This window comes from Garra rufa, chromosome 10, assembly GCF_049309525.1.
Source record: "Garra rufa chromosome 10, GarRuf1.0, whole genome shotgun sequence".
NCBI lineage: Eukaryota > Metazoa > Chordata > Actinopteri > Cypriniformes > Cyprinidae > Garra > Garra rufa.
In genome coordinates, this window is record NC_133370.1 from 41,271,263 (window position 1) to 41,299,243 (window position 27,981).

Consider the following 27,981-nt stretch of genomic DNA (forward strand, 5'->3'; position numbering starts at 1 on the left):
TACATTTACAGTAGGAATTTTACAAAAAATCTTCATGGAACATGATCTTTACTTAATTTCCTAATGATTTTTGACATAAAAGAAAAATCAATAATTTTGTCCCATGCAATGTATTTTTGGCTATTGCTACAAATATACCCCAGCGACTTAAGACTGGTTTTGTGGTCCAGGGTCACATATTTTCTGTTAATCTATTAGTCTGCTGTTCTGAGAAATTATATTTTTTCTACAATTCGAAAATAAATCCTTCATTCATGAGGGATTTATCACTCCTAAAACTTTGCCTCTTGTACAGGGTATATGGCCTTTAGTAGGACAGAAAAACTTTTATTCAGATTCTGAACGGATTATATATAGCCTAGGAGTGCGCAATAGCCCTTCTTAGATAATCACTAAAAGCGAGTCACTTCAGTTAATCGCAAAAGTCCCTTTATAATCAATTAACCGCTTATTTACATTGAGAGGACTGGCAAGGGAAAAAATCTGGCATTTAGAGGTGAGTGAATTCAGAACGTAATGGCCAATCACAGGTGTCCAAGATCAACAGATATGCCTGTGATTGGCTACATTGCTCAGTGCTACGAAAACACGTTGTCTTTTGGTGATTTCCAAAGTACAACCACAAATACGCCCTGGAGCCTTTACCAAATTTGTTTAGGCAATATCTTATTATTACAGTTTTAACTGAGGGTGCTTTTGACTGCGTGAGAAAATGGATGTGTGGCGTGAGAGCGTGGGAAAAGTGTCAGTTGCGTCAGTCTCACGAGGAATGCCCTGGTAAATGTCTTTGACTGGCCCAGCTACAGCCTGGACTTGAACTCAATCAAACATTTCTGAAAAAACCTGAAAATGTCTGCCAGACCCCATCCAAGCTGACAAAGCTTGAGAGGTGAAGAGGTGAGGTGAAAAATGTCACAAAACTGGCAAATGTTGATGTGCAAATCTTGTTGCATCATACCCAAAAGGACCTGAGGCTGTAAAGGTGTTTCAGCTACTGTAAGTACTGAGTAAGTATGAATACTTATGCAATGTACTTATTTCAGTTCGATGTGACGACAGCAGAAGTGAGTATAAGGGTTTTTTTATGCATCTTTGCAAATGGCCTTTCTTAATAATGTGGCTAAATGCGGCTAAAGTAAACATCATCATCTCACGGCATAGAGGGGCGGGGTGAGCAGAGCTCATTTGCATTTAAAGGGGCCGTGCAATAAAATAATAATAAATATTTTGCAGAGCTGATTTTGACAAGGTAAAAGGGTGTTTTTTTAAACTACTATTGAGAATTTTCAACCGAAGTATATTATAGACTTTTCATTAAGACCCTAAAGAATCATATGAACTTGTGGAAAATGGGCATCCGATGACCCCTTTAAAAAAGTTTAACACAAGGCAGCAACATAACAAAAAATAACCCCCCAAAAATGAAGGGGTATGAATACTTTCGCAAGGCACTGTATGTTGCTGAGATTTCATGAAGATTCGAAACAATCATATAAACAAAATTGGCATAGTCGAAGAAAACTTACATTCACTGTCATAATAATTTCATTGTAGACATAAAAATAAAATTCAGTCACATCTAGTTACATTCCTAACCTATTTGAAGACTCCTCCAAAAAAATTCGGCACTGGTAATAGCCCATAAATTGCTTGCAAAAATGTGTTGACTACTTTTAAACATCTGTCAGTGGAAACGGATGCTTTTTGGACCTGTGCTAGTTAGAATATCTACCAGCAGGGGCTGACAGAGCCATATTCACCAGACAAACCTGCCTGCCTTTGAGAAGAATGGGAGTGCTAAAAGACATCTTTCCCCAGGTGTCATTTTGTTTAAAAATATTATAAATGTATGAGGTGGCAAGGGGGGCTTTTTACCCCACACATGGGGTAAAAGGCACACAGTACTAATACAAATACTTTAGCTTGAAATGTTTTGAATAAAATAAGTTCAAAACAATCACTTTAGCAAAGTTTGTACTATTTTCTGCTTATTTTAATAAATAAAAGATTTACTTTTTGTTCAATAAATATACTGTAATTAAAATAAATAATGAAAAAATAAAATAATAATGTAGTTAAAATAAAACATAGTTTAAAATACAGAAACAACGTCATTTTAAAATGTGAAGATTCTGAAAGCATTGAAGGAGATCCTGTAATTTAATATAGATTTACAGTACAACAAATGACATTTTATTATATTATATGATTAATATCATGTTTTAAAATATGATGGTTTCATTTTACATGCAATCGGACAAAAATATGCTATGTACCATCTGAATCTAACAATGTCATGTCAACAAATAGAAAAGTCAGCCTTCTACTGTATTAATTATCATGTTAATTATTGTGCTTTTTGGCCCCAACAGCAGGGGTGCTTTTTACCCCAAATACCACTTATCTTAAACAAAACTGAAAATCATTAAGAAAACCTTTGTCTCAAGATATATTCAAGAATTTTTCACGATTCTGAATTGCTTCTTAAATCTACAACATTTTTAAAAACATCAAATATTAGATCAAGTAAGCACAGAATCGACTTTGAGCTGCTGCCTGTGATTGCATCAAACATCAGCAAAAATTGCATGTGTATCTCGAAAAGCGAATGTTTTGGAAAGTGCCATCTAGTGGTTTAGAGGAAAATAATATCAAAGGCACCTTTTACCCTGGGGCGCCTTTAGCCCCGCTGTACCCTACTATATAAAATGAACAGTTTTACAAAAGGGCAGACATTCCACCTGTCAATAAAATGATACATTAAATGCATTAACATTGATATTGATTGCCCTAATGTATTCATAACAGCTACTCAGGAAGTAAAGTTTAGTTCATCCTCATCACTGAATAGTCACATTTCTTAAAACAAATACTAAATATAGCAATTAGGGGGCCAAGGACACCAAAGGGAAAATGAGGAGCTAAGCATGGCATGTAGCACCAGACCAACTGCAACAATGAGTAAAAGGAAGCCATTTTAAGATGATTTCAGTCAAAATGTTATATTACTTCTAGTAATATGATTTAATGGCTTATCACTGTTATCAAATCGATGTGGTGTGTTTAGTGTGAAGTGACAAAGGCACACACAAAGTTTGGTGTCATTATGTTAAAGTTTTGCAGAGATAAAGCCTCAGAGTCATTTTGGCATCAAGCCTAAAATTTGTAGCAGCGCTGTACGAAAACGGTTTCATCTATCAACATGAAATCCATAACATTTGTCAGCACAGTCTGAAAATGATCTGACTCGATTTTAGTGAAAATCGGACGAAGGCTCTAGGACAAGTTCGAAAAAGTAGGTTTTCAACATAAATCAAAATGGCGGACAGGAAGTTCGGCCAACTATGGCATAATTGGTATCTGTGTTGTCGGCATGACCCAAGGAATATTTTGAGACCACTCAACCAGATCACAATAGGCTAATGCAATCAACAGTTATTAGCATTTTTGGAAATTTTATAACTAATGGTTAATGAATGGTTTATTACTCTCGACCAATAGATGGCGCTTTTAACAAATTGATGTGGTGTAATCAGTGTGAGGTGATAATGCCACATACAAAATTTGGTGCAAATATGTCAAAGATTTGCAAAGATACAGCCTCACTTTGGCACCTTTCCAACCATTTTGTATTTTGACATGAAATCCATAACTTTATGTCAGCATGGTCTGAAGATGATCTGAGTCAAATTTGGTGAAAATCAGACCAATGGTCTATGAGGAGTTTGAAAAAGTAGGTTTTCAACATTAATCAAAATGGCAGACAGGAAGTTTGGCCAATTTTGTCATAATTGGTATCAATGTTCTCGGCATGACCCAAGGAATATTTTTGCCATTTTCATCAGAAGTTATTAGCATTAACTTTATGACTCAATCTTTTTGAGTACTGTCAGGGCATGGTGTCGAAGGCTCATACCGAGTTTAGTAACGATACATTAATGCATTGGTAAAATATAGCATTTTATGAAAAAATTTAAGATGGCCGACGCCTAAAATGGCTGAAATGGGAAATTCTCAACTCGGCATGATGCACCAAATCTAACGAGAACAGTTTTGAGATTTTTGGTCAAACTATTCAGTAGTTATAAGCATAAATAGCCATTTTCATATCTCCTGACCACTAGGTGGCACTGTGCCAACACACTGCAGGTAGCATCAGGTCATGCTTGTTATCACACACAGTTTGGTCTCAATATGCCAAACCATTGCAGAGATATAGCCTCACATCCATTTTTGTGTGCTTTTCATAGAATTTGTTTGCACGCTATTCAAGAACGTTTTTTCTAATCAACTTGAATTCTATAACTTTTTGCCTGCATGATCTGAGCCAATTTTGGTGAAAATCAGACAAACCGTCTAGGACGAGTTTGAAGAAGTACAGTCGTGGCCAAAAGTTTTGAGAATTACATAAATATTGGAAATTGGAAAAGTTGCTGCTTAAGTTTTTATAATAGCAATTTGCTTATACTCCAGAATGTTATGAAGAGTGATCAGATAAATTGCATAGTCCTTCTCTGCCATGAAAATTAACTTAATCCCGAAAAAAAACTTTCCACTGCAATGTTAAGAAGGCTTCAGGGCGTCCAAGAAAGTCCAGCAAGCGCCAGGATCGTCTCCTAAAGAGGATTCTGCTGCGGGGTCGGAGTGCCACCAGTGCAGAGCTTGCTCAGGAATGGCAGCAGGCAGGTGTGAGCGCATCTGCACGCATAGTGAGGCCAAGACTTTTGGAAGATGGCCTGGTGTCAAGAAGGGCAGCAAAGAAGCCACTTCTCTCCAAAAAAACATCAGGGACAGATTGATCTTCTGCAAAAAGTATGGTGAATGGACTACTGAGGACTGGGGCAAAGTCATATTCTCCGATGAAGCCTCTTTTCGATTGTTTGGGGCATCTGAAAAAAGGCTTGTCCGGAGAAGAAAAGGTGAGCGCTATCATCAGTCCTGTGTCATGCCAACAGTAAAGCATCCTGAGACCATTCATGTGTGGGGTTGCTTCTCATCCAAGGGAGTGGGCTCACTCACCATTTTTCCCAAAAACACAGCCATGAATAAAGAATGGTACCAAAACACCCTCCAACAGCAACTTCTTCCAACAATCCAACAACAGTTTGGTGAAGAACAATGCATTTTCCAGCACGATGGAGCACCGTGCCATAAGGCAAAAGTGATAACTAAGTGGCTCGGGGACCAAAACGTTGAAATTTTGGGTCCATGGCCTGGAAACTCCCCAGATCTTAATCCCATTGAGAACTTGTGGTCAATCCTCAAGAGGCAGGTGGACAAACAAAAACCCACTAATTCTGACAAACTCCAAGAAGTGATTATGAAAGAATGGGTTGCTATCGGTCAGGATTTGGCCCAGAAGTTGATTGAGAGCATGCCCAGTCGAATTGCAGAGGTCCTGAAAAAGAAGGGCCAACACTGCAAATACTGACTCTTTGCATAAATGTCATGTAATTGTTGATAAAAGCCTTTGAAACGTATGAAGTGCTAATTATATTTCAGTACATCACAGAAACAACTGAAACAAAGATCTAAAAGCAGATAAGCAGCAAACTTTGTGAAAACTAATATTGGTGTCATTCTCAAAACTTTTGGCCACGACTGTAGGTTTAGCGAACTACTTAAAATAGAAAAAACTAACCCTTACAATTTTTTCATTTTCATTGGTTAAAAAGTTAAACATGAGTGAAATTTGGGACAAGTGGTGGCGCTAGAGAGTTTGAGTTAGAGACTCCAAACTTGATATGGTTAATGTTGAGACTGTCCTCTATCAGTGTGCCAAATTTCACAACTTTCCCTCAAGTGGTTCTATGTGGTGCTATAGTCTCAAGAGCGGAAGAAGAAACGAAAGAAGAAGAAGAACGCCAACGGATAAAATAGGTGCCATCACACCTTCGGTGCTTGGCCCCTAATACAAATTTTAATAATTCATCTAAACCTAACATGAAAAAAAAATTAGAAAACAGAACTGTTTGAAATGATCTTGAAGTGAGGAGTTCATTTTAATCAAATCACTCAATACTGTATGTTGAAATTACAGTGAATCACAGGGCAGCGTGAAGCTGCATGGGTCTCAGTTTTACTTACTTCCCATGACACAGTAAAGTCAGAAGTTCAGCTATGTTATGACACATCCACTGATTTACTTTTATTTCAATCCTTGTATGAAACCAGAAAACCGAAGACCACAAAAAACAAGAGTTGTTCAAAATAAACAGGCTGCAATGGGTATATAGAATATGTCAGTTGGTAATCACAGGCTATAGTTGTTTGCATTTCAAAACAGATACACAAAATTAGACATTTTTATTTTAAAGCTAATGACATATGGGGATATTTTTTGTATGGGCATATTTAAAATTTACCCATGATGTCTTAAAGATCACTTTTTAAAGATTTTTATTTAAATATATGATTAAAAACCCAAAGATAACTAAATGCATCTTGGTAAATCAGGCTAAATAGATTAAAGTTGGACATACACTGACAGAGGTGTGAGACAGATGGAAATAACGATCTAATAATTTCATAAAATGTTTGGATTGTCTCACGTTGTGCGTCAGAGGCTAAACGCATCTCTCACAATCATCACCCGGACATCTGACACTGGAGCTCCAGACGGTCATAGTTTTCTCTATTTTTAGCTTTAGCCATCTGGACAAATCTCCAAGTCATGGCCCATCAATCATAACATATGCAAACTCATCCCAGTATTACCTTGAAAGTGTTCAAATAACATTTGTAAGGCAAAAAAAAGCTGATCACGTTCAAAGAACTTGGCCAGAATTTAGTGACGTCTAAGTGATACTTCCTGTTTTCTTTTTTTCTTTCAAATGAACAAAGGACATCAAATACAGACATCCAGACCCTAAGTGTAGATATCATACAGAAAAAGTGCACTATCACAAAATCACTTATCTGAATTTTACCATTAAGTATCGAAAATTCATCTGATAAAAAGTAAAAAATGTGCATTTTCTTTCACAAGAAAGTCTTATGAGTCTATACCGTAGTCCCAAAATGGCTGAGATTGATCTCTGTGAGATACATGTACTAGAAGTTTATAAATCCATGAGGTATTATTATTTATTTTTTTTGGACAAATAGTCTCTCTTTTTTTTCTCAGAGACGGAATCCATGCTCCAGGCACGTCCTCTTGAAATACTTATTGAGTCTTCGGTTCTGCCAACTTCTCTGGCTCCACGTCCAGGTCAGTTAAACAGCAGTAGCACATGATCTGAGTGTATTTGGTGACAGAATCTGGCATGGAGGAAAGAGAGAGAAACAGGTTGGAGAAAAGAAAAAGAGGAGCAATGGTTTACCAGTTTACCTACTCCATCCCATTGGAAAATATTGTGTCTGTCACATAGCCTTCCCTTCTTCCAGACTAGAACATTTTGTGATAGTTCTGGTTGTGTACATTATGTCTTAGTATCACATGAATCATTTCTGATTCCAAAACTGAGGTCCATATTCAGACCAAAATACATTTTTTACCACTCTTTGACTTACATTTAGATGATAGATTCACATCAAATAATTAAAGCAGAACTGTGAACCAGCATGAATAATAGTCACATGTTTGTTGTGGTGGAGCGGTGGCTGCTATGGTTATAATGCTTTCACTGCATGATTATATGAACAAAATGTAAGGGGTACATCACTGTAAAAGAGCTGACATGTTTCCTTTCACTGCAAATGGGGATGGCACCATTGCTCTCTCCGGATTGGCGTTTCCCTGGAGTGTCGCCGCCTTTTTAGCCCATGGTCAGACTCTGCCTTCCTACGGGCCGGGATGCCCTTAGGACAGGTCTCCAGGGATGTTGTGGTCAACACAGATGCCTCCATGACGGGTTGGGGTGCTGTGTGCAACGGGCAAGCAGCCTTGGGCTCCTGGACAGGACCTCGACTGCTATGGCATATCAATTACCTGGAGTTGCTAGCAGTACTTCTTGCGCTGCGTCGGTTTCTTCTGATGCTGCGCGACAAGCATGTGCTTGTCCGCTCGGACAACACTGCGACCGTAGCGTACATCAACTGCCAGGGTGGTCTACGCTGCCGACGCATGTCACAAGTCGCCCGCCATCTGCTCCTCTGGAGTCAGACATGGCTCAAATCGCTGCGTGCCGTTCACATTCCAGGAGAACTCATTCGTGCAGCCCATATGCTCTCACTACTGCTCACACTTTCTGGAGAATGGCGACTCCATCCCCAGATGGTCCAGCTGATTTGGAGTCGATTCGGGGAGGCTCTGATAGATCTGTTCGCCTCCCAGGAGTCCTGGGAAGAGAAGTTAGAGTGTAGGCTGTCCCCTTCGACTCTTAAAGTGTACGTTGCTGCAATCGCAGCGTACCACGATGCAGTGGACGGAGCGTCCCTTGGGAAGCATCATCTGGTCATCTGGTTCCTGAGAGGTGCAAGAAGGGTGAACCCCCCTAGACCGCACCTCATCCCCTCTTGGGATCTCTCTGTTGTCCTCCAGGGCCATCGGGGAGTTCCCTTCGAGCCGCTGGATTCAGTCAAGCCTAAATTTCTGTCTCTTAAGACCTCGCTCCTGACCGCGCTCACTTCCATCAAGAGGGTGGGGGACCTACATGCGCTCTCTGTCAACGAAACGAGCCTCGAGTTCGGGCCGGCCTACTCTCGACTCTCGATCTCCGGCAGCCATATCACCCTGTAGCCCAAGACTGGTCGCCCACTGAAGCTAAGCAGAGTTGAGCCTGGTCAGTACCTGGATGGGAGACCTCCTGGGAAAACTAGGTTGCTGCTGGAAGAGGTGCTAGTGAGGCCAGCAGGGGGTGCTCACCCTGTGGTCTGTGTGGGTCCTAGCACCCCAGTATAGTGAAGGGGACACTATACTGCCAAAAAGCACCATCCTTCGGATCAGACATTAAACTGAGGTCCTGACTCTCTGTGGTCATTAAAAATCCCAGGATGTCTTTCGAAAAGTGTAGAGGTGTGACCTCGGCATCCTGGCCAAAATTTGCCCATTGGCCTCTGACCATCATGGCCTCCGAATCATCCCCATATTCCGATTGGCTTCATCACTCTGTCTCCTCTCCACCAGTAAGCTGGTGTATGGTGGGCGTTCTGGCGCACTATGGCTGCCGTCGCATCATCCAGGTGGATGCTGCACACTGGTGGTGGATGAGGAGATACCCCTGACACTGTAAAGCGCTTTGAGTGTCTAGAAAAGCGCTATATAAATGTAACAAATTATTATCATTATTATTACTCTCATGTCATCCTGAGACCCCGGCCCGGTTATGTGTCCAAGGTTCCCACCAATCCCTTTCAGGACCAGGTGGTGAACCTGCAAGCTCTGCCCCTGGAGGAGGCAGACGCAGCGTTGCTGTGTCCCTTGCATCTTTACATGGACCACACCCCGAGCTTCAGACGCTCCGAGCAGATCTTTGTTTGCTACAAAGGACAGCAGAAGGGGAATGCTGTCTCCAAGCAGAGGTTGGCCCATTGGGTGGTAGATGCCATCACCTTGGCGTACGAATCCCAAGGTGAGCTGTGCCCCCTAGGACTTCGAGCTCACTCCACCCGTGAGGTGAGCCCATTTGTCCTGACACGCTTGCCTGTCAGCATTTGGTCTTCATGCGTAACGCGGCTTCAGGATTGTGGCGTTTTCAGTGGGTTAGTTCCAATATGTAACGTCTTAGTAAACGACTGAAGGGGAACGTCTAGGTTACGTAGGTAACCCACGTTCCCTGAAGGAGGAAACAGAGACGTTACATCCCCTTGCCAGAATCCTGAGCTGTGCTGTAGGCTGGGCTACGGCTCGGCTCCTCAGCAAAACCAGAATGAGTGGATGCATGCCGCCATCTTATATACCCGTATGTACGGGGGAGTGGCTGTGCATGCAAATCCCACTCTTCAATTCCCATTGGCCTTTTCTCTTTAGCTCAGAGGTGATCTCTCTAGCGTGTTCCCATATGTACCGTCTCCATTCCCTCCTTCAGGGAACGTGGGTTACCTACATAACCTAGACGTTTCTTCATATTCCATTCCATTCCATAAAATGTCCTGTGAAATATTCATATTTTTTGTGACAAAAGTCCAAATTTTTTTTCATGACCATGTTACTTTCTCTGACACTTACAATTACAAATCAAGAAATCCCTGCTTCTTGACACACCCCTAAATAAAATTTTATTTCTTGTATAATATTAGTTTTTCTTGTGGCAAAAAGCCTAATTTTTCATGACCATTTTACTCTTTCTGACACTTACAATTAAACAGGACATTTTTGCACTTACTGTACGTTTTTTGTCACATTACATATAAAGGCAGTTTAAATCGATCAGGGAACCAGGTTTTCAAGTTTTCCAACCCCTTCCCATTCTAAATGAGGGTGATTATGCATTTAAATGCATTCATTGTCTGATGCCAGGAAATTTGCAGCTTAGTTTCAATACTTTTTTTGGATCCTTTCACATACATAAATGTGAAATAAATATGATTATCCTTACCATTTAGTTTACCGATCCATTTTGGTTGTTTTTCTTTGGGCAGGTAGACACACAGGAAATAAACTGGCACTCCGGACAGTGCAATGCCAATTCCTATGAGAGAGTTAACGGTGTCGCTGTAAAGAGGAACGATCACGAGGAACACACTGCACAGGCAGTAGATGAAGGGAAAGAACAATGTGAGCTGTTGGAGAAAAAGACAGAAAGTCAACAAACATACAGTATAACCGATACTGTTATTCAAACACCATCTAATAATCAGATGTGAATGCAGGACCACTGCATGGATCCAGTTACCTTGACCGGCCTGTGTCTGTCAGGCTGAGTGATGCGCAGGTAAATGAGTCCGGCCACAGACAGGCCCACATACAGCCAGTAACTGAAGCTGAAGTAGTTGATGAGTTGAAACACATCCTCCACACACAGGAAGATCAGACCCATCACACCCTACAAACACACACAAATGTTTACCAATGTGGTCATTTACACATTACACACTTTTTTCTCATTACTTTTTAAGTAGCACCAGTAAAAAAAAAATTATAAAATGATTTCAACACACTTCAGATGAACACTCCACTCATATCTATAGCCTAATAAAAGCTATTCTACAAACATTGGATCACTTAATGAGGGCTGACATGATAAAATCACATGACTGCTACTATTATTGAATCACAAAATATACTAATTTTAGCCAAATGTGAATAGGGTGTTGCTACAATGACATCAGAAAGCAAATATAATGGCTTGAGAAACCACTAGGTGTCAGTATAAAGGTGCGGTCATATTTACATTGATCTCAGTGTTGCCAAGTCTGAGGTTATCCCATGGAACTGAGAAAGTTTTACAGTTCTGCCACAGGCTGTTTTTGTTGTCTGTGGGTCTTAGCAAAACCTCCTGCCCCCCTTCAACACAATTATTACCTAGATGAGACTACATGGACAGAGGTTTTGACCCCCTGGAACATGCTTTTGATAGCCATTTTCCTCCAGATGGCTGGCAAGTTTATTGGGCTAGTTTTCATAATTGGGCTAGTTTTGAGTACCAGCTGGAATGGGTTGTTTACACAGACCTGGCAACCCTGATTGCTCTGCAAAAATTTGCATGTGGAATCCAGTAATTCCAATTGGAATCTAACGTGTTCAAAGAATTGTCAAACAGATTTCACTCATGTTTAATGTTGAAAGTGACTTCTGTGTGAACAGTGATTCATACATCTTTATGTTATCAACAATAGACCTTTTATCCATGCAAATTGTCAAAAACAAAATCACCTTTAAACATACAGCAGTAGAATAAAAGACTGCTTAGTTTTGAAGGCAATTGAATGGCTCGAAAACAACATGTAAAACTAAATTATGACTATTTTTCATTACCAAGTGAATTTAAAGAGATAGTTCACCCAAAAAATTTAATCCAGATTTAATTTTGTTTTGTTTTTAAAGTCTTAAAGGGATAGTTCACTCAAAAATAAAAATTCTGGCATTAATTACTCACCCTCATGTTGTTCCAAACGTGTAAAACCTTCATTTATCTTTGGAACACAAATTAAGATATTTTTGATGAAATCCAAGCTTTCTGACCCTGCACAGACAACAACACAACTGACACGTTCAAGGTCCAGAGAGGTAGTAAGGGCATCATCAAAATAGTCCATGTGATATCAGTTTGTCAACTGTAATGTTGTGAAGCTACAAAAATAATAAATAATAATTGTGTGCAAATAAAACAAAAATACGACTTTAATCAACAATTTCTTCTCTTCTGTGTCAGTCTTTAAAGTGCGTTCACGACAGTACCATGATGCATTTGAATTCCTCTGCTTACAAACAAGTCCTTACTACCTTTCTGGGCCTTGAACATGGAAGTTGTGTTGCTGTCTATGCAGGGTCAGAAAGCTCTCGGATTTCATCAAAAAAATCTTAATTTGTGTTCAGAATATAAACGAAGGTCTTACAGGTTTGGAACGACAAGAGAGTGAGTAATAAATGAAAGAATTTTTATTTTTGAGTGAACTATCCCTTTAAGACTTTAAAAACAAAACAAAATTAAATCTGCAAGCAGTGTTGAAAGGGCCCTCTCACCTGGGCTCACTACTACACGGTGGCTTTAGAAAACAGCGAATGGTGTATGCATTTAAAGAGATAAATATAGAAGGAATAGGTCAAAGTCATAAATGTGCCAAACTTTTTGGTACCAGGTGGTGGTGCTATGACTATAACTGGATATTAGCATGTAGATGTCTTCAGGCCAGCACTTTTATCAAACAAATGAAGTTTGGTGCAGATTGATCATGGTATGTTTGTGTTAGTGCAAAGCATGATGTGTTGCCAACAAAAGCGCTATGATTATATCTGAATGCTGGCCTTTAGATGTCTTCAGGCCAGGACCAAACATGTGAAGGTTAGTGCAGATTGGATTTTTTTTTTAGTTAGTGTAAAACAAGTCATTTCCTGTTGCCAGCAGGTGGCGCTATGATGAGAACAGAATATTGGGCTTCAGTTATGTTCAGGCCAGGACTCTTATGGAACGTGTTAAGTTTGGGACAGATTGGACATTGTATGGCTGAGTTACAACAACTTCTATTCCCATGGCGAAACATCAGACTTTGTCAGGCCACCACAGACATGCCTTTTAACAAAACCTCAAGATCTTCGCAATTTAACATTGCAAAGGCCTTTAGATTAGACTGACCAAAGATAATGTTGATGTCATTAAATCTCTAGGAGGAGTTTGTTAGAGCATAAAACATGTTCATGACAGGACTCTTATTAAACGTGAATTTTGGTGCACATTGGACATTGTATGCCTGAATTATAACAACTTCCTTTTTCATGACGAAACATCAAAGTTTGTCAGGCCGCCGTGGACACGCCCTTCCATGAAAACTCAAGATCTTCGCAATTTAACACCACAAAGGGCTTTAGATCACACTGACCAAATTTGGTGTTGATCTGTTTAATTCTCTAGGAATCACAAAAATTGCTAAGAAAATTCGAAATAACAGACTTCCTGTTGGGACTCGAACTTCATACCGAGGAGCTTTTTTTGTAGGTATTGGTGTGTTACATGTGTCTACCGAATTTCGCACATTTATGTGAAACATAGCTTGAGGGGCACTTAGTTTAAATTTTATAGGTGGTGCTATCGAGCCATTTTGCCACACCCACTTCTAAAACCCATATCAGATGTACATTTTCACCACTTTTGGCATGTGTGCAAAGTTTCATCAGTGTTCAAGCATGCTTAGGCCCTCAAAAATGCGATTCATTTTGGAGAAGAAGAAGAATCTGAGCAATTCCAGTAGCATCCTCACACCACAATACAAAGCAATTGCATGTTTTTAGAAAGGTGTATTAAATCTTTTATTGATTTGCAGGGCCTGTTTTTGTGTATTTAATGGAGGGCTTGACTAATCAGTCAAAGTTCATTTCCAGAATGAGAATTTCCTGGAAATTTACTTACCCCCATGTCATAAAAGATGTTGCTGTCTTTCTTTTTTTTTTTTTTTTAAGAAATTAGGTTTTTTGAGAAAAACATTCCCGGATTTTTCTCCATATAGTGGACTTCAGTGGTGGGCAATGGGTTGAAGGTCCAAATTGCAGTTTCAATGCACCTTCAACTGACTCTACATGATCCCACCAGAAGAAAATCAAAACAATCTGTTGTTTTCAAAAAAAAAAAAAAAAAAGTTGGAAAGGTCACGCATGGTTATTTCCTTTTCTGTGTAACTAAGAGTAAAACTAATCTAATTTTCTCATCCAACTTTTTTTTTTTTTTTTGTAAATGGCATTTGATTACGTAATCTGTGAGGTCAAGCTAGTGCAAGACAAGCTGTTAAAATAATTTTTTTTTTTAGAAAATGACTGATCGTTTCATTAGATAAGACCCTTGTTTCTCGCCTGGGATTGTGTAGAGCCCTTTGAAACTGCACTGAAACTGCAATTTTGGTCTTCATCCCGTTGGCTCCCATTGAAGCCAACTATATGGAGAAAAATACTAGAATGTTTTCTTTAAAAACGTAATTTCTTTTCAACTGAAAAAGAAAGACATGAACATTGTGGATAACATGAGGGTGAGTAAATTATCAGGAAATTTTCATTCTGGATGTGAACTTCTCCTTTAACTTCTACTCTTCCTTTTTTCTAAAGTGATGTTTCTTTAAAAATGTCTACAAATTTGTAAAACAGCACTGTGATCAGCTAAAAACCATAGACACATACTGGTTATTGAGTTTACTAAGATCGGCCCTAACAGTGGACTATTGAAATTTGGGAACGCTATTGAAACAGTTATGATTTAAAGCCTCGCTTGCTGAAATTACATGACTTGGTTGTTGATTCGGATTAAAAGATTTGCAGAGTTATCAAGGACTTTAAAGACTTCAATGGATAAAGACCTGTCATACCTGCCCTCATAAATACATCATATTGTAAAATGATTTGTGAATGCCATTTCTTGTTGATTTTACCAACTGATTATATTGTAGTACCATAATATCATTAATAATCTGGTCCAAATAATTTACATACTGATATTTGTAGAGACTTACGTTGAAGAGGAGTGCAGGTACAGGAGTGTAGCGCTCAGAGTGGATCAGACTTAAGCTGTTTGGGAGGTGGCCTTCTCTCGCCCCCACATAAAACAACCTATCATGAAAGAATGCAACATTTACTCTATGCATATATCAGAGTCCCTGTTTTAACTGGAACCAGAAAGGTTTACCTGGAGGCAGCAATGATGGATGCATTAAGTCCTCCGTAGCAAGACATGGCCACAGAGATGGGAACAATCCAGCTAATGGGGCCCAGCACCTGATTTCCAAATGTCTACAGATGGGGGACACAGACTGATATTTTAATCAAATGATGGCTTCATACATGCAACAAACTCATAAAGATTAAAGATTAGATATTTGATCATCAGAAAGATCCTTACTACAGCCACTGCGTCACTGCCCATGAAAGAAGGCATGTCCAGAACGGCATAGTATGCCACGTTGGTCAGTAGATAAATGATTGTCACTATTGGCATGGAGACAGCTATAGCGATGGGAAGGTTCCTATAGAAGAAATGCTTAAAATAAACATGATGCATTCTTTTTCATGTAGCTCTGGATAACAGTCTCTGCTAAGAAGGAAACACGATGAATTAAGAGCCGGGGGGGGGGGGGGGGGTAAATTCAACTTATTTGTTCTTCTGGGAAACATCAAAGTATCTTGTGTAGCTTCTGAAGGGCAGTACTAAATGAAAAATATGATATTTAGGCAAAATAAGAAAAATTCACACATTCATTCTGTTTAAAAGTTTACACCCCCGGCTCTTAATGCAGAATTTTTCCTTCTGAAGCATCTGTGAGCGTTTAAACCTTCTGTAATAAGTCCCTCAGTTGTCCTTAGTGTGAAAAGATGCATTTCAAAATCATACATTCATTGTTGGAAAGGGTTCAAATACACAAAAATGCTGAAAAACTAAAGATCTGACATGATTTTTCTGTAGAACAGTGGGTAATTTAACTATTCAGGACAAAAAATGTACTTGTGAACAACTTTCAATACACAAAAAACACAGCTGTGGATCATTCAGGTAACAACAACGTATTTAAAATCAAGTGTATGTAAACTTTTGAACGGGGCCATTTTTATAAATTCAGCTATTAATTTCTCTGGTGGACTATATGTAATTATCTTTTATGTGAATTATCTTATTCAGGTCAGTACTAAATAAAAAAATATATATCTTTTTTATTTTGGTAAAATAATTAACATTTAGCTGATTCTGCAAAGTGTATGTAAGCTTTTGACGTAAACTGTAGCCAGTGGAACAAAAATGACAAACAACAAATAATGTGTGATATTTGACGCAAAATGATTTTCTAATATTTCTTTCAATTAGTGTTAATTCTGTCAGCTATTTTTTTTATTTAGTCTTATTCTTTAAATTTATAAAAGTGATACCTGGGGGAAAAGGGTGTAAATTTTAGTTTTAAAATGATCAATGAAAACTGACATTTGTACATTTTTACTTTATTTTTAACGCTGATTAATGAAGCACAGAAGGCATTCATGCATTTACATTGCAATTAGAACAAATAATAAAACAATGTTTTAAAGGTATCGTTCACCTAAAAATTTTGTCAGTAATTACTCACCCTCATGTCGTTCCAAACCCATAAGACCTTTGTTCATCTTCTGAACGCCAATGAAGATATTTTTAATGAAATCCGAGCGCTTTCTGACCCTGCATAGACAGCAATGCAACTACCATTTAGGCTCAGAAAGGTTGTAAGGACATTGTTAAAATAGTCCATGTGACATCGGTGGTTCAACCATAATGGTATAAAGCTATGAGAATAGTTTTTGTGTGCAAAGAAAACAAAAGCTTCATAACATTATAGTTGAACTGATCTTACATTGACTATTTTAATGATGTCTTTACTACCTTTCTGGGCCTTGGTTATGTCAGTTGCATTGTTGTCTATGCAGGGTCAGAAAGCTCTTGGATTTCATCAAAATATCTTAATTTGTGTTCAGAAGTTGAACGAAGGCCTCACAGGTTTGGAAGAACATGAGGGTGAGTAATTATTGACAGAATTAAATTTTTTTGGTGAACTACCCCTTTAAGTAAAAAAATATACTATAGAAATGAAATGCTGAAAAAAAGTCAATGTCAATGTAGTGAGTCATTGAATCATTCATTCAACCTATTTGCTCAAATCAGCTGATTTGATTAGGAACAGTCCATAAGTTTGTGAATGGGTTATTGATTGAATAAGACACTCAACTGATTTCTTTCAAATGTGGATTCATTTACAAATTAGAACATGGGCTTCATTCATTTATAACTTTGCACAATTTGCCTATTTATTTATGAAGAAACCTTAACTCAATGTTAATGGATCAGGATTATTGAAAATGTGTAACTGCAGCCAGTGTTTTGCATTAGAACATGCCCAAAAAGTACAAATAAGGGCTTTCCGCACAGCATTACCTCTCTTTTATGTAGACCTAGTCTACACACTGACATGTTTTAGACTTTTAATTTGCCAGGTTATATTTTGTCTTCATGGAATTTGTATTTTATTTATGCTTTTATAAAGTCATTTAATTGGCTTAAATTGCTGTATTCTAAGGCTATCAGGAGTGTGTGATTTTTTGTAGAGCTGCCATCGACTAAAGATTTTTCGGGTCGACTTGTAGTCGCACATTTATTAATAAACCATATAAACCATAATTATGAACCTATAATTGCATGCATAGCCTAATAAGTTATCAAGCATGTGCAAAACAAGCTTGCCACAGCACACCGGCAGAAAGCGTATCCTGTTTGCTTTCTTTATTTTACAAAACGCAACATTTCGTTGTTATTCTGAGTGCACACAAATAAACGTAGAGTCTTTACAGGGGCAGCCATATTTTTTGTACACAGATGCACAGTTGAATAAGAAAAAATATTAAAGTGCCAATATTAAATTAAATGGGGGAAAAAACTGTAAATGCTGACACCTCTCAGGGTTCTTGATCTCTTCAGTAACAAAGTTAAGCGTGTCCCAACCAGAGTAGGAGAACAGTGCCGAATAAAGAGCCAGGGCAATGCTGCCCATCTCTGTGGAGGAGCCCTCAAATGGATTATTGAAGTTCTTTGTTTCTCCTGTGAAAGTATGAGAAACACAGAGAGAAAATTATAAGGATGAGCAGTATGAGAAACACCCTGAGATCTCTAGTTAATTAGCTATGAGTCTTTTCAAACAACAAAACTTTTGTAGGTGCAACCTGAATATGATTAAGAACTACTTCCTTGGTCATGCAATCTCAATTCCTCTTATTTCCTTATGTAACAAATCCACCTAGAAACGTCATCAGTATCCTCTAGAAACTACTTTTACCATTAATTATCTTAATGATGCCCACTGTGATGATGAGGAGTAGAGACATGATCTTGGTGTACGTGAAAACGTCTTGAACCAAAGTGCCCCACTTCACATAAGCACAGTTTATGAAGATCAGAAGACCTGAGGAAAGAGAAGTAAAGGAGGAACACATTAAACACATTTTGAAATCAGCTGTCTGAGAATCAGAAGATTTAACATTCATGTTTCGGGCAAAAGATCACTCATAACATATTATGTAAGAGGTTGGCTCTTTGTTTTGGTCTTATTTTCTCAGAAAAGGAGACTAGGAAATACGTTTTTTTAATGAGAACTGTTTAGTAGGTTATATAAACTATTATACAACATAAGATTAACATAGCATTTTGGGTAAATTGGGACAGTCCCCTTTTCTAAGGTATTCCTTTATAGCTTCTCAAAGGGTAAATTTCAAAAATGTTTTGATAATTATTGACCTGGAGAATCTTTTTTTTCCGGATTGAACGAAAAACATAGTAGTTAGCAAAATTAGTTTTTTTTTTACATCTTCTCAACCATTTAACAAATGATTTGATTGACAGCAGTTTTGGCAAAGTTGTCCAGATTGAGGAGTTCTATCATATGATACAAATATCGCGTGTATGAGTGAAAACCTGTAAACCGGTTACGCCAGTGGCAAGCGGTGACTTTTTTTTAACTGGGTGTGCTAAGCCATGTTTTTTTGAGACACTTGTGGTACTTTCCACCAATTTTCATGTTGATAGGACATATGGTTGTGTAGGTATCACCATTTTCTATGTTTTTTCTCTCTTATAGCGCCACCGCAATTTTTGTCCTGTGACCTCATTCCGTCCAGGAGTTATAGCCATTTTACCAAAAGTGGCCCAGCCATTTTGTCGAAAGTTCAACTTGTTTTGATAATTATTACTATTCACTCTCCAGAGATTCTTTTTGCACGGGTTTGGTTCCAATCAGGTGAAAAACCTAGGACTAGTTTGCAAAAGTAGGTTTTTCAAAAAAATCCAAAATACCCCAAAATTTTAAAATCAAATCTAAGGCATGTGTTTTGTCCAGCGTGAGCTAAGTATCCAATCGACATAAGACACTTGAGCCTGCAACTGACGGTTTAAAGTGGGGATGTCCAATGCTGTTTCATGCATGTTAAGCTATTAACACTGTTAAAGAGTTGCTAAACATGGCCAAAGTTTCAAAAAACGATTTGGATGCATGTTGGAGCATTTCTGTGCCAAATACACACTTACGGGTTTCTTACAAGTTTTGGAAAGTTTTTTTTTTTTTGATTATGGCTCTGCATGACGTCCTGAAGGGTGGAACTCCTTGTATGGACAATTGTCCTGAAAGAGCACGCCCTCGCACCACAGCAAAAGCAAAGCGCACCCATCAGCGCACTTCATTCGGCTGCACTGCTTCACAGGACTTACTCGGGAAGAATGTCTCTAAAGAAGTGTGGTTTTGATTTGCTTTAGCTCCGCCCACGGAGTGCCTCCAGGAGTTCGGCTGTATTCGGAGAGAATTGTAAAGCTGTATCTTTTTTTGTAAATATGACAAAACTAAAAACTTTTTGGAAATATGAAGGATGCAGTACTACTCTATAGGTCAGGGGTGGGGAACCTTGATCCTCGAGGGCCGGTGTCCCTGCAGAGTTTAGATCCTTCAGGATACAGGTTGGTATTTTTTTTTCAGGGTTGGAGCTAAACTCTGCAGGGACACCGGCCCTCGAGGATCAAAGTTCCCCACCCCTGCTATAGGTACTCAAGATTTACATAAGATTGGGTGAAACTGTGTGCGCTATGCCCCCTTTAAGAGTTATAAGCGATTTTGTTCTTTTGATCGCTGTAGTGCCCCCGTCAGGCCGACTGGGGCAAGACTTAGTGGCGTTGTCGAGGATGTGAGTACTACCATCCCTCCAAGTTTCAAGTCTCTACGACTTATGGTTTGGTCTGCATGATCAGTTTTACGTGGAGATTGCTGAGGTTGCCATTTTAATTACAATAGTGTGCGCTTTAACCTCTAAATATAAATCAGCTTCTATAATATGTTTGATCTGTGTGGCTGAGAATCAGCATTTTCTCAAGGTTAAGCATAAGCATTGATATATGCCAAAAAGAAATGACTATGTTTGTAGACTTGTTTAGTTTGTTTGTTTTGTACCCTATTCTTAGAAAGTGCCAGGACCCATCTCAGTCAGCATGTGAATTGTGTGTGTTGTCACGGTGTGTCCTTGTGCACTGGGCGGATCATGTCCCTGCCTTCTGAGAACACATTTAGCTCTGACTAGAAACTGTGTGAAGGCAACAGCTGCTAAGTAGGAAAGAGAAACAAAAACACTTCTGCTGTCTCGTGCATTAGAGCCGGCAAAAGTGAAAATTGAGTAAATCCATGTTTCGTTTTTACTTTGCTCACACTCAGTTTGCTTTAAAATTCATTAACCAAAAGAAACACATATATAGAGATGAGACAACAGGAGCGACCAACAAAAAAGTTAATGGCTTTTTGAAACTGTTATATAGATACCACGATATTCTTTGAAGTACCTTGGAGTAAAATGTAAATTTAATAAAGTTTGAACAAGGTAATCATCATCATTGTATTACCATCTGAAACCATCGCTGTAATGATGCTATCATTTCTTTGTATAGGGAAGTGTTGTTGTTGATCTTTCACCCAAATACCAATGTCTGCAACCCAGTTGAGTCAGTTTGTTTGTTTGCTACTAAAATAGTTTGGTCTGGTTCTCAGGGTGTCAAAACAAACTTTGAAGATGTATTAAGATAATAGATGCCGATACCTAAACTGGAATCTTTTGTAAGATGTACTCAATATGCGCTTCGTTTAGACAGGTTAATTATACTTATTTGTTTCTCATCTGTTTTGACGCATAGATTTTCTTGCTTAATCATGCAGGTATCTATGATATGTATTAGCTACCTAAAGTTCTTTACTATTCAAGCTAGCTTGACTTCACGCATTACGTAGTCACATTGGAAAGGTCATACTTGACACAAAGTACCAACCCAGTGTTTACAAAATGCCCTTTACAAAAAAAAAAAAAAGGTGAAACAACGATGATGATTTTAAAGTTGGAGGAGAAAATAGGATGGTAATTTTCACCCTCTACTCTTTTTGAATCGAAAGTACACAGATGAAAAGCACATTTCATCAATAGTCATGTGATAACCTCTCGTGTAACTAGATAAGGAAGTGTATGATCAAAAGAACCACATAACAATAAAATACAGTATCTGTATTTAAATTTTAGGTCTTACACTATTTTTTGGTATTAGAAAAGACAAACATTTCTTTTGTAATGAAGGGCCTACTTCTCTACAAAAATGAGTTGAGGATTCATTAGTAGACATTATTATAAATGAAAATAAAAGTTTATCTTTATAATCTTTCTTTTAATGTATAGGCCTTATCACTTGGCTCACTACTGAAAGAACTTTCCTTTTCTGCTAAACGAAAACTATGGGTCATTACAGATGTACTGTATTGGTTAATTCTGGCATGGAACAACCACCTTTCACATTCAAATGTTGTTTTTTCACATTACATTAGGGAAGTACAATGGGTTGCAAATGCCATTTCACACAGAAGGATATGCTGTATGTGTATGTATAGTTTCAAATTTAGTGAAGTGAAAAGAAAAGGTTTGGTGTGTTGTGATGTGATGTGAAAGACAGCAGAAGTGGAAAAATATTTCTCTCTCTCTCACACACACACACACTACACAAAATATGATATGAAATGATACATTTGGAAAAGTTTAGCTTTGATAATATAAAGTTATGTCATTTAAATTATTAAGAAAAAACATACTTTAAGTCATTTTCAATCAGGCACTGAACTGGGTACACATAACAAAAAGACAATTTGCAATGGCTTTGGCGTGAAAGTGGGACAGGATCTCACACAACAAGGGCTAACAGGAATCAAAAGGAAAGGAAATTAGTTTCAGTAGTGGTTGATGAAAGATTAAAAAGACACTTTTGTTCTATGAAATAACTTAAAGAGACCAGGAATGTTTACAGGGAACCCATGAATGGCTTTTTTATAACGTAAATGATGTCTCTTGTTGAAATATGTAGTAGAAAACCCATGAAAGATTTACGTTATTTAAAAAACCCAAATCGTTTTATACATATTTTGGACTATAGGGGGTGTCATTATGATGTGAAATGGTTGCGCTTAGTGAGCTTCTGGTGCTACATGTTGATATTTTTACTGTATCACAATGCAATACAATGAGCACAGCTACTAAAAGAGCTTACAGGTGGCAATGGATGTAAGTGTAGTCTTAAACAAAATATTGTACCATCGATTTTCCCCACAAGGAGTCTAAACGTCACGGATATCGAGAGAAACTCCTTTAGATCCTGCCAGGATGGCATCTAGCGTTTCTTGTCTCTGCCGTTTGTAAGCTCTTTTAGTAGCTGTGGTCAACTAAAAGCCTCAAAGGCATCAGAGCTAAAGTGGAGAGAACAAAGACGCAGGTCTTTCTAAAGTTTTATTCGTCCACAGGCATCTTTCAAGTCTTTACTCTTCTTCTTATCGCTAGAAAAAGCAGTGAAGACTTTGCTTCTCTTGTTGTCCTTTGACTGAAAATTACAACCAAAAGCCACACAATGTGGCATTGTATCAGTATTTTATTTTTTCCGAGTTGTGTTGCGGTAAAAATAGCAATAGTGGCCATTTCACGACATTGAAATAATGGCACCCCCCATACTCACAAAATATGTATAAAACGATGTGTTTTTTTTTTTTTAAATAATGTAAGTCTTTCATAGGTTTTCTGCTACATATTTCAGTAAGAGACATAATTTATGTTATATTAAGCCATACAAGTCTTAATACCCAGGGTTCCCTTTAAGAAAGCAAACAAGACTTTACAGAGGAAGCTATCACTTTCAATCTCTTTCACACTGAGGACTCACAGAGACAAGCCGCTGCTATCAGTCTCACAGCATCGTACGGAGGTTGACAGGTTGGGTAGAGCGCTTCCACCAGGTAGTTGGCAAACGTCAGTGAGATGACAGCCTGGCTGGCCGGCTCGACCAGCAGGATGGACGTCCACAGGCGAATGAAAGCAAGGAAACCCCCAAAGGCCTCCAGGATATATACATAACTAGCGCCAGACTTTGTAATAGTGGTTCCAAGTTCTGCGTAACACAGTGCGCCAAATACAGAAAATATGCCTCCGAGAGCCCAGATGACCAGCGAGAGGCCGTAGGAGGTACTGTACATCAACACACCTTTGGGCGACACGAAAATGCCCGAGCCAATCATGTTGCCCACAATTAAGCAGATGCCGTTAGCAAGAGAAATCTCCCTCCTCATTATCATCTTCTCCTCCTGTGGCTCTGGACCATTGCAGGCTCCAGACGGTTTCTTCACGTCCAGGTCTTTCGGAGACCCCGGACAGAGTTTTTGGCCTAAAGACATTAGTTTCTTCATGCTGAAGGAAACAGAAGTCAACAATTATTACAGCTGTAAACACCAGGTAAACACAATTCTGATGATGTTCATTGTGGTTTAGTTTGGAATTAAAGATTAGTTCATTTCCAGAATAAAAATGTACTTATAAATTACTCACCCCCACGTCATCCAAGATGTTCATGTCTTTCTTTCTTTAGTCGAGAAGAAATTAAGGTTTTTGAGGAAAACATGGATTTTTTTTTTTTTTTTCATATAATGGACTTTAATGGGCATCAGTGGGTTGAAGATCAAAATTGCAGTTTCAATGCAGCTTCAAAGGGCTCTACATGATCCCAGCTGAGGTGTCACATCTAGCTAAACGATTGGTCACTTTCTTAAAAAAAAAAAAGTATATATTTTTAATTAATCACAAATGCTCATCTTGTACTAGCTTGACTTCACGCATTACGTAGTCACATTGGAAAGGTCATACTTGACACAAAGTACCAACCCAGTGTTTACAAAGTGCCCTTTACAAAAAAAAAAAAAAAAAAAAAGGTGAAACAACGATGATGATTTTAAAGTTGGAGGAGAAAATAGGATGGTAATTTTCACCCTATACTCTACCTTTTTGAATCGAAAGTACACAGATGAAGAACTAGCCCACCTTTGTAATGTATGAAGTTACACATGTGCATTGCAGAGCGAGTGCAAGATGAGCATAAAAAGTATATACATTTGTTGTTGTTGTTGTTTTTTTAAATGAACGATCGTTTTGCTAGTTAAGACCCATATTCCTCAGTTGGGGTCGTTTGAAGCTGCATTGAAACTGCAATTTGGACCTTCAATCCACTGGCCACCATTGAAGTCCACTCTTTGGAGAAAAATTCTGAAATGTTTTCCTCAAAAACCTTTATTTCTTTTTGACTGAAGAAAGAAAGACATTAACATCTTGAATGACATGGGGGTGAGTAAATTATTAGGCAAATTTTATTCTGGAAGTGAATAAAATCATCCCAGATATCTTGTTTCTAATTTGTAAAATGCAAAATGACTTGCAATTTTACTAAGCTTTCAAAACAACCAAGTAATATTTTGTCTACTGAGCTTATGACAAAAACTTACCTGGGGGCACTTTTTTGCAAGATGCGAAATACTTACCAATAAGTACATATCGCTGCAGTTATCAAAAGAAATCAATACTTAAAGGCAGTAAAACTCCAACACCTTTTATTCCTTTTCACACAAAGTATGGTTTACAGAGTTTGATAAAGCGTAATTGTCACACAATTACTTTAAGAAGATTATATTATGATTTAAAAACAATTATTTAAAAACAACAACGATTTAAAAACAATTAATATGCTGGGAGATTTGAAAACTGATGCTTTTGAATGTTAGCATGACATATCCAGCTTCATATTTATGGGTTTTCATAGACGGTAGGTTTGTTCGGTAGCTCATGCAGTACGGAGATGTAGCCTACTTGAGAGGTAATGAGCTCCAGTTTGTATCCCTTGTAACTACGATTTGACAAAAGAGTTTAAATTTACACACATGGAAGATGCGTTTTTATATCAATTTTGCATTTGTAAACATTATCCGTTAGGTTTAGGGTTGGGTTTGGTGTAGGGCATATTTCCAGCACCACAGAGCATTAATTTCTAGCAACAGTCCGCGGATATTCGAACTCGGAACTGCCGCAATATGTACCTGAAGCAACGTAATAAAATCACAGCAATACGTAAATAAATGAACTTAATAAAAATGTACCAGGGTTCATGTATTGAACCTGTGTTTTAGTGCCACTCCGTGGACATTTCTTTTTGAAACTGCCTTTCAGTAAGGTATGTAAAAATGATGCTGCTAAATATTTAGCATGTATACGATACATATTTTTATGAGACTGGGTTGATATTTATATAAATTGTTATCGTACTTTAGAACACAATTTTGTGATTGGCATTAAGTAAGGGATAATGTACAGGCAGCCGGTAGTTATCGCAGAAATAAGCCCTGACAGTGTGATCAGGACCCGACACGAAGCGGAGGGTCTTGTATCACACTGAAGGGGCTTATTTCGCGATAACTACCGGCTGCCTGTACATTATCCCACTTATTACACGGCTACTTGCCACATAAGGAAAAAACTGGACATGAATATGATTTTGAAACCTTTTATTGGCATATTTGTTTTAAATTAACATTTTTATCCTTCCGCGAAACGATATAGTACCACGTGACTAACATTCAAACTATGTACGTTAGTAAGACAATTTAAATAGATTAATGTCGAAATTTTCCATTGTTAATTGTGGTTGTCCAGTGTTTGTCACAAGATGGCGCCAAACGGTAATCTTTGTTGGCACGGAGGGATTTTAAACATACAAGTAGTACCGGCTATGCGTTATTACTTTGGAGCTGTGATTATTTGAAAAGAACGAACCTGCAAATGTCTCAACTGACCAATCAGAATCAAGCATTTCAAAGAGCCGTGTAATAAATACTAAATAATATAAAAACATTGTTAACACTTTACCATTAGGTTACATTTGTTATATTAGTTAGCGACATTAATCAACATAAACTATCAGTGAAAATGATTTCTGTAGCATTTATTTATCTATCATACTTTATGTTAATTTTAACATTTAAATCTAATACATAATTCAAATCAAAAGTGGTCTCTATTAATGTTATTTAATGGACCTGAGCTGAATGAACTAACAGTAAACAGTTTCTTTTACATTTATATTTAAAACATTAGCAAAGATCAATTAATAATGTAACAAATCTATTTCTCATTATTAGTTCATGTCAGTTACTTATAAATATTATATGCTATATTATATTATTTTAAATATAAGGTCCTGTTAATGCATTAAGTAACTAATGTTACATTATTATATATTAATCTTTTTAATGCTAGTTAAAGATACACCTATTTACTGTTAGTTCATGTCAGCTCAGCTCTATTAGTTATGATTATCAGACGCAACTTTTTATTTCAACAATGCATTAGAAATTGCACATTTTAGTTTGGGTATGACTATGAACTAACTATTAACCTAAACTTTTGTCTCAATAAAAAACTAATTTGCTGCTTATTAGTCGTTTATAAGGTGGTTAAGTTTAGGTATGAGTAAGATTAAGAGAATTAAGAGATCATTTTTATCACGTGCTTTATAAATACTAATAAACAGCTAATATTCTAGTGATATGCATGCTAACAACTAGTAAGAATTGCTGCCTAAACTAAAGTGCTACCAAAGAACTAAATAAAACAAATATTAATAAATGTTTTAGAAGTATATATTTTTAGTAAGACTTTATAAGATGTCATTTGTTAACATTAGTTGAATAATATATGTATTACACTATTAATCCTTGTTTATGTTAGTTAATAAAACAAGTGTAGGATTGTTGTTCATGTTGTTTCACAGAGCATTAACTAATGTTAACATAAATGATCTTGATAATGCATTAGTAAATGCTGAAATTAACATGAACTAAGATCAATAAATGCTGTAAAAGTTCTGTTTTGTAGTTGCCAGTATCCTGTATCTAATTTCATTTTTTCGAGCACTCTGTTACAATTAGCTTGTAAAACAGTTAAATCAAAAACAGCTTGAAGTTAATTCCATTTTTAATCAATAATTATAAAATAATAATAGAAATGGCTTTAAATGTAGATATTTTACCAACAGGCAATGCCTTCACTAACCCCTGGAACTTATCATTATAAGGACAACTGTGGGGCCAGTAGTACAAGGTCTTACTTAACATTTTTTAAATGTAGTGCCAAAAACAAACTGGTGTACTTTACCTTTAATCATATCAGAAGGAATGCTGTGGAAAAAATGAGAGGAAGAGAGTAAAGATGAGTTACGCAAGTTTCCAGAGTAATGGTGATCCTGGTCAGAATGAAGAAAGCTAGACTGCCAGGGTGTAACGGGTCAACAGGATAAGTGCTGTCGCAATCCCAGACCGCAGACCCTGATGTGTTTTTCCACCAGAGGCAAAATGGCTTCTTGAGTTGCCCTGTCTATTTTAAGAGGTCTGTACTGAGAGAGAGAGAGAGACAGAATGCATGTCCACTCCTATTGATAGTAAAAGTAGCTCAGCAAAATCCTGTTGAACTAAAGCTTGTCTTTGTTATCTGATCTGTTCCAGTTCTGACTCTAGAATTTAGGTTAG

The 27,981-nt window shown here is 37.7% G+C and overlaps 1 protein-coding gene across 1 annotated transcript; it reads right to left on the reverse strand.

Annotated features, from left to right (window-relative positions):
- Positions 1-5,976: 5,976 nt before the first annotated feature.
- Positions 5,977-27,784, reverse strand: LOC141345010 (Y+L amino acid transporter 2). Its single transcript, XM_073849906.1, has 10 exons — positions 27,611-27,784; positions 23,304-23,824; positions 18,367-18,492; positions 17,987-18,131; positions 15,420-15,543; positions 15,207-15,310; positions 15,034-15,130; positions 10,776-10,925; positions 10,479-10,662; positions 5,977-7,260 (listed from the first exon to the last, which is right to left on the reverse strand). The coding sequence occupies exons 2-10, from the start codon at positions 23,821-23,823 to the stop codon at positions 7,166-7,168; spliced, it is 1,545 nt and encodes a 514-aa protein (XP_073706007.1). The 5' UTR covers position 23,824; positions 27,611-27,784; the 3' UTR covers positions 5,977-7,165.
- Between the last annotated feature and the right edge of the window lie 197 nt (positions 27,785-27,981).